Consider the following 8,529-nt stretch of genomic DNA (forward strand, 5'->3'; position numbering starts at 1 on the left):
GGTGACAATTCCAGCTAAGTTGCTTTCATCATTGATTATCTTCCATTTCTAGCTACCAAAAAATCCCAACAAGTCTCAGATATGATCCACACTCGTTGTCAACACTTTTTACAAACAATCTCTTTGGCTTAGACACAACACAACACAACACAACACAATATTAATCATGCTTTGGAACTCTTGTCCAACTCCTCTGTTTCTTGCAAACATATACATACATACGTATAGGACAATCAATCCACAAATTCCCCACATGATTTTTGTCTCCATGAATGTCTTGGTCTGTAAGCGCATACTTTTGACTAGATTCAACCTTCCACACATGCTTTCACTAAACAAATATTATAATTAAATTTGGTTGATGAAATACAGCAGTTTCAGTTGAAGAAAACACCAACATCATTTTACTTGGCTCCCTACTTCACACATCCTTGTTGGTTCTTCCAACTTACAACAAGAATACAACATCTTTCCCCTTCTGATATAGAAAACACCACAGCACATTCATTCTCATTATGCATTTTTTTATAAAGAGATAGATAATTTACAAAACTATCAAAAGGAAGGCAAAATTACTGAAGCCCATGAACCCTACCACACAAAACTAGAGAGGTTGCTGCATTGTCACAACTAAGGGACTGGTGACATTGTGCTTCCCATCTGTCCACATTATGCTACCACTCTTCACACTAGAGCTCCCTGGAGAGAGCTTAACTGCCATAGCTTCTACTCTAACAAGAAAATTCAGTTTCTGTCCCACCCTCCTAAACACAAGTGTCTCCGGCTGCACTGTCACCTGCATGCCACTTGGCGGCCTGATTACAATTTTGTAAATTGAATTTGGGTCACCGACGTTAGTCACAGTCCTAATAAAATGCGTGGACATCTTATCCTCACCACATTGTTGGAACACTGCAGACAGAGAAGGGTAATTCAAATTCCCGACATGACCAGCCCTTCTAGCCCCTTTGCAATCTACACTTCTCCTAGTGATAACTTGGATATTAGTAACTGTGTAATTCAAATTGCACAAGAAGTTCACATAATCATAGGAAGTTATGTCATAAATTAAACCAGGATCCATAGCTTTCTGGGGGTGAACATGGCCAGCGCCAAAATCTAACACAGTAGAAGTATTGCCGGTGGACTCATCTATCATTGTCTCACCACGATTATCAACAGTATAAGCAGTTGTCATCAGTGCAGATCTTATTGCTGCAGGGCTCCATTCAGGGTGTGCTGCCTTTAACAAAGCGGCAAGGCCAGAAACATGTGGACAAGCCATTGAAGTTCCAGAAAGTATAGTAAACTCAGTTTTACGCTTATCAGAAGGAATCCCAGAGGGTCCAATTCTATCTGGCCAAGCTGCCAGTATATTCAATCCAGGAGCAATCATATCAGGTTTCAAAATTTCAGGGGTTTCTGGATTAGGGCCTCTAGCTGAGAAAGAGGCCACTACTGGAGCTGGCCTCACATTAACTCGAGTTCCCTTAAAAACAATCGTTGCTATTGCAGGTGATTTAGCTTTCTCAGAATCTGAAATATACTTCCTAATTTCATCACCACCTGATGCGCCAACGGCAGTGGCTGGCAACAAGTGACAATCAGCCACTAATCCTTCCCCATCAAACACCCCATTAGCTAAAATCATCCCAATTCCACCAGCCTTCATCACAACCTCACCTTTAGTAGCCCTAGAATTTATCCCTCTATCACACAAAACAATTTTCCCCTCAGCAAATTTAGGATCTAGAGACCCTTCCAAACACAAAGATGCTGAATAGCCATCACCCTCTTCACTCCCTCCATAAACTAAAGAATACTTCTTCTCAGGGCCACCCAAGCCCGGTCCACCGTAAACACTAACTCCTGGAACAATTTTCCCATTTCCCAAATGAACATTGGCTGGAAAATCTCTATCAATAGTCCCAGCACCAACAGAAGTAACCCATGGAGCAACATTGGTAACAGTTAACTCACCAGGGCCACCATTACCAGCAGCAGCAGACACAAACACACCATGATCAGAAGCACCAAAAGCCCCTATAGCTATAGCGTCTAAATAATAAGGAACAACACCACCACCGACACTAAACGAAACAACATCAACACCATCCGAAACAGCACTATCAAAAGCAGCTAGAATATCGGAATCATAACAACCAGAATTCCAACACACTTTATAAACAGAAAGTCGAGCTTTTGGCGCCATACCTGCAGCGACCCCACGAGCATAACCCAAAGTAGAAGCTGGAAACACGTATCTTCCAGCAGCTATCGAAGCTGTATGAGTTCCATGACCATCGGAATCTCGGGGAGACCGAAACTCGGAGGTTTCGTTCATTTTCCCATTCGTGGATTCGTAACCTTGACAGAAAAACCTTGCACCAATTATTTTTCTATTACAACTTGAACTTGGGAAGTCTTCAGTAGTGACACATTGGCCTTTCCATTTGGAAGGGACAGGGCCGAGATCTCGGTCATTAAAGCTTTGTCTTTCGGGCCAAATACCGGTGTCAATGACAGCGATAACGAGGTCGGAACCAAAGTCGGATTCTTTCAAAAGACCGGCACTGTCGGAGGTTTTTAAGCCGAGGAACTGAGGAGACCGAGTAGTGTGAAGGTGGCGAACTTGTTCGGGAATGAGAGCAATGACATGGGGGAGAGTTTTGAGTTGTTGAGCTTCAGAGGTAGTGAGTCTAGCGGAAAAGCCGCGGAAAACGGTGTCGTAAGTATGGATAAGAGAGGTAGAGGAGGGGAGGGAGGACTCGTACCAGTGTTTGTGAGTTGGGAAAATGGAGGGTTTGGCATCGTCGTGAACTTTGACGATATAAGTTTTGAAGGTGTGGTCATTATCGACATTAGCTGAAAATGAAAAAGAAGAAGAAGAGAGAAGTGAAATGAAGAATAAAAGAAGAAGAAGAAGAAAGGTTGACGAAGAAGGCGACATGTTGAGTTGACAGAGATGAGAAGTGAGTCATGCGAAAGCATTAAAAGTAGAGGAGACTGTGAGTGCCCAACTCACTCCCATTTGATTTATTTTAAATTTTTTAAAAAATTATTTCGACTGAACTCATTCCACTATTATCCATATTTTAAGGTACTATATAATATAAAAGGAAAATAACATATATGATATAATATATTAAATTAATATTATATAATAAATATATTATAAGATCGGCATAAATTAATATATTTTTTATGAAAATAATAATATAATAAAATTGTATATTTTAAATTTTAAATTTTTAAAAATATTTATGATATTTTAAAAGAATATAACATGTTAATTATAATAGTTTTATTATTTTATTATTTATAAATTATATCATATGATAAGATATGATATTTGATATATAACATAAAAATTTAAAATTTTAATATATGATATGATTTACAATTCAATTACTATAATTCATTCAACATCTTTAATCAGATTACAATACAGAGCAGAGGAATTTGATGATGAGGCAGTGAAAGCTTGAGCTATACAGTAACAATCAAGTATGCCATTATAGAATCTAATCTAACCCAATAAGAAGTGTTTGTTTTCTTATTATTATTTTCCAGGAAGAAAACAAAAATAAAAACTTTTGTCCGCGAAATAGATGTATAGGAGAGAGGGATATCTATGGATTTTCATTTCATCTATGTGTTGTTGATAATGAATGTGTCGGCCAGTAGTTGTTATCACATAAAGATATGTTTGCAGATATGGTGATTAATTCATAAGGACAAGCATACACGTGGGGATGAGTGAGAATATGAAAACAAAATCTTATGATGGGCCCATTCATTGTTCTTTTCAGACCGAATCATTCATATCAAATAAATAAATTGTGAATTTAATAATTAATTTAATAATTATTATATAATTAAAATTAAAGATTAAATTTTAATGTGATGCAAATAAATTTCAAATCGAAACCTTCTCTGTTGAGGATTCTTAAGTCCTTGATCACTCACAGTCCTTTTTATTGGAAATTAAAGTAGCAAAACAAGGTAAATTATTCATTGTAGTAGGATAGATGCCTACAAATTTGAGAGGAAAACTTAAACACACTCTAACATTTTATTCCTTAAATGCAAATGCCTATAAATAAACTTACAACCAATACTGAAAATGCTAGAAAATCTAAACAACCATAAGAGTTTATTAACACTAATCCTATTAAATAAAAACTAGAAAATTAAAGAGCAAGAATTTAATAGTGAAACCAATATCAAAGACTTAGTCCAACTAAGTCATTGAGCTGACAATTCTTGAATCAACCTTCAACACTCCCCCCTTGATTCAAAATTGCACACACTAAGGTTTGATTTGAAGTACATAGACTTATGATTTGAAGAGCTTTTGTAAATATATTTGTCATTTGTTCATTTGTGTTGCAGAATTTTAACAAAATCAAACCTTTTGCCACAAAATCATGAATAAACGAAATTGAATGTCAGTATGTTCTATTTTTCCATGGAATGCAGGATTCTTGGTCATTGTTTTATTGTCATTAAAAATTTCAATTGCCTCTTCTTGCTCTTGATTAAGATCAACAAGAAGTCTCTTTAGCCATACTACTTGACATGAGGAAGATATAGTTGCAAACAAAGATTAAAAAGTCGAACCGAACTAGTTGGTCAAACCAAATGGACTGTGAACTGACATTGTTCGCGAATCCTGTAGCAAATAGAACCGTTCTACTCTTAAAATCAGATTGTACCGCAGGTGAACCGTCGGTTCAAAATGGGTTAGCAATCCGATCTGGTTTAAACGGTTCATTGTTTGGGTTCCAATATTAATAGTTTTTTTTTTCAATTCCTCTCTGCAGATGAATTTTTTCAACCGCTAACGTTACTTTCTACAGTTGTTTGATACTTCGACAATTGATTAATGTCCATTGCATTTAATCAAAGTGATCAATATTTGCATTCATTTAAAACTTATTTATCTGAAATATACCACTGAATAAGGTCTGTCTGACTGGTTTAAGTAGTTCATATCAGACTGCTTTTCTTCATTAGAATCCTTATCTTATCCTTTTAATAGTTTATTGTACCACTATGTTACCTCTCTTGGCATATCTTTTACATTAATCTTCAAGATTGTCAAACATATTATGGTAAACTAGAAATATATATATATCATTATTGATATATTTTTGCTTAAATTTTATGCCCCAACACAAAATTATTCAATGAAAGAGAAAACAACTTTACAGTGTGTCAAAAAAGAATATATACAAACTTATAGAGGAATAACGACAAATCCAATCTTTGGAATGTTGAAGTATCGAATTTACTATAACTGCAGAAAAAAATTTATCTGAAACTGTAGAAAGTAACGTTAGTGGTTGGAAAAATTCTTGGTTAATGTCAATATAATGTAGTTTTGTTTGGTTGTTCAATAATGCATATGCTTGTTGAATTGGATTTGTTTAATGCATATGTTTTGTTTTGATATAAAGTTAATGGTTATTACTTATTAGATTTATCTTTAATAATACATATATTTTGTTAATTGGGAAAAATATTCATAACATAAAATTTATTGTGTAAAATACATATAATTAGACATAATATTTTTAGGTTTTTACATAAAATTGAAATTCCGGTTGAACCGGCTAGCCCAACTGGTCTGACAGATCAAAACAAAACCAGTATTCAAAACAGTTTTTATCTTGGTTCGGTTTTAAAAACCTTGGTTGCAACATACTCTGCCTAAAAAAAAAGATAATGTTGTTGTAACTTGTTTCTTTGAACTCCATGTGACAACTCCTAACCCAAAACTAAAAACACATCTTGAAGTGCTCCTTTAATCATCCAAGGACCCTGCCTAATCAATATCAGTATAGCGAACCAACTTAAATTTTGGAACTTGTGTGTACCAAATTTCATAATCCAAGGTTCCAACAATATAACGTAAAATCCTTTTAGCAACTTCATAATGATGCTTTGTAGGATTATTCATAAATCTTGAAACCACACCAATAGAGACTGAAATATTTGGTCTAGTATGAGCCAAAAAAATCAAACCTCTAACTAAACTTTTGAACCTTTTTGCACTAGCTTTTTCAATACCATCTTTATGCTGCAATTTTTCATTTACATTCATAGGTGTTGTTGCACTCTTGTAATTAAACATGTTAAATTTCTTTAAAAGATCTTTGGCATATTTTCTTTGTGAAATAAGCATTCCATTTTCTGCTTGCTTTACCTCAATTCCAAGAAAATAATGCAGCAAATCCAAATCTAACATTTCAAATCTTCCCATCATAAAAGACTTGAATATAGCTACAAGAGAGTGTGATGAACCCATAGAGATTATATCATCTACTTCTAGGCAAACTATAAAAAGGTCATTACCATGCTTTTTCAAATAAAACGTGGGCTCATTCTCACTTATTCCAAATCCATTTTGCAAAAAAATATGAATCTATCTTGTTATGCCATGCCTATGGAGCCTGCTTCAATCCATAAAGTGCTTTTCGCAATTTGTACACCTTCTCTTCTATGCCTTCCACTATGAATCTTTCAGGCTAAGTAACATACGCGTCTTCTTGCAATTCGTCAATTAAAAATGTTGATTTAACATCAAATTGATACACAATCCATTGCAATTGTGTTGCCAATGCCAAAATAGTTCTCATCGTTTCTAATTAAGCAACAAAAGAAAATGTTTCTTCAAAATCAATACCTTGCTGTTATGAGTATCCCTTTGCCATTAGTTGAGCCTTGTGCTTTTGTATACTTCCATTTGCATGGTACTTTGTTTTAAACACCCACTTCAAGCCAATTACGTTCTTACCATCAGGTAAATCCACGAGCTCCCAAGTTTCATTTTTTTTGGATTGCCATGAGTTCCTCTTTCATTGCATCTTGCCACTCTTCTTTTTCTGTTGCTTCTTCGTAGGTTGTAGGATATGTTATAAACAAAGCAAATAAACATGATTCATAGATTTCTTTCAAAGATATAAGTTTTCTTGGAGGTGTCTCATCAGAAGACTTATTTGAGGGAGATAAGCTGCTACTACTTGGAATTGTTGAAGCAAAACTTATGGGCATGCTACTTTGGTAAGGAAATCTTGCACTTATTCGCCAATCTTCATGTGCAATGTTTCGAAATAACGATGAACAGTTTGAAGTTTCATTGTTATCACCTTTAAGGAACCTTGGAATACCTTCTGTAATGTAGTCCAAACTTCTTTTGATATAGTTGCTCCTTCAATTTTTGAGAAAATTGATTCATGAACTGCTTGTTAAATAAAGAATAACCTTAGAGTCTTTCTTTTTGTTCTTTTTTAGCCTTGGTTCTTTATCTGAATCAAGATACCTATTTTCAACCAAGTCCTACAAATCTTGAGACTTAAACAAAGTCTTCATCTTAATGTTGTAGAATTAAATGTTTTCACCATTGAAGGTAGGTAATGCTAGTTGAGAAATATGCACAACATTGCAGTTAGTTGCTATAGTGTTTTTCACTCACTCAAGATAGTCTTTAATACTAGTAATGTTGGAAATTAAAGTAGCAGAGCAATGCAAATTACTCGCTGCAATAGAATAGATGTCTACAAATTTGTGAGGAAAACGTAAACACACTATAACATTTTACTCCTTAAATGCAAGTGTCAATAAATAGGGTTACCATCAATACTGAAGATGTTAGAAAATCTCAACAACCATAAGACTTTATTAACATTAATCCTACTAAAAAAAACCAAAAAATTAAGGAGTAAAAATCTGATAGTGGAACCAATATCAAAGACTTAGTCCAACTAAGTCATTGAGTTGATAATTCTTGAATTAACTTCTGGTGTTAACCAAATCTAACTTGCTTTTCTGATGCTCCACTACACTGCAACACTCCTCCCAACTTTAAGCACAAAGTTCAAGAAACAAATTCAATTCAAATCAATACATACTTGACTAATGGCATCATTTCTTTACAGATGAGTCATACTACCTCTCAAATTTACAAAGTTGAAAATGAGTAAACGCATTTGTGCTGGCTTGTTAGCCAATCTCTACTCCTATGGTTAAGGGGAGAGTACTATTTAGAATGTGAACCATTCAACTTGGTGTTTGCTTGTGTGGACACATTCACATTAAAAGCCACCCTGTCGGTCTCGGATTCGTAATCTTCTACCATGTTTTCAACTCTTATGTTAAATAGGGTAAAAGGGTTGGTGGAATGCAATTGGTTGAGCATAAAAATTGAAAATTTTCGACTTTGTTAATCAATATGGTGATAACTCTGGAAACTACCAAATTTGCTTACAACTTAAAAGGTCTTTTTGTTAACCAACGGGAGTAGTTTCCTTAAAAGGAAGAGTGATGATGAGTGAAAAGTTACAGTAGTGGGGTGAGAAGAGTACAAAGAGAAGATAAACAAAAGAATAGTGGAACCATGAGCTCTCATGCATGACTGTGCAGAGCAGTGAAACAAATTCAAATATAAAAAGAAGACGGGTAAGGAGTAAAGGAGAAGAGAGTATAGGTGGAAGGGGTTTTAATGCAGTTCACTTTAAATTATTG

The 8,529-nt window shown here is 34.9% G+C and overlaps 1 protein-coding gene across 1 annotated transcript; it reads right to left on the reverse strand.

The window, feature by feature from the left end:
- Positions 1 to 326: 326 nt before the first annotated feature.
- On the reverse strand, positions 327 to 3,028 carry LOC123218143 (subtilisin-like protease SBT1.5). The gene has a single exon (XM_044639389.1). The coding sequence runs from the start codon at positions 2,948 to 2,950 to the stop codon at positions 605 to 607; it is 2,346 nt and encodes a 781-aa protein (XP_044495324.1). The 5' UTR covers positions 2,951 to 3,028; the 3' UTR covers positions 327 to 604.
- Between the last annotated feature and the right edge of the window lie 5,501 nt (positions 3,029 to 8,529).

Source organism: Mangifera indica, chromosome 6 (assembly GCF_011075055.1).
Source record: "Mangifera indica cultivar Alphonso chromosome 6, CATAS_Mindica_2.1, whole genome shotgun sequence".
In the NCBI taxonomy this organism is placed as follows: domain Eukaryota; kingdom Viridiplantae; phylum Streptophyta; class Magnoliopsida; order Sapindales; family Anacardiaceae; genus Mangifera; species Mangifera indica.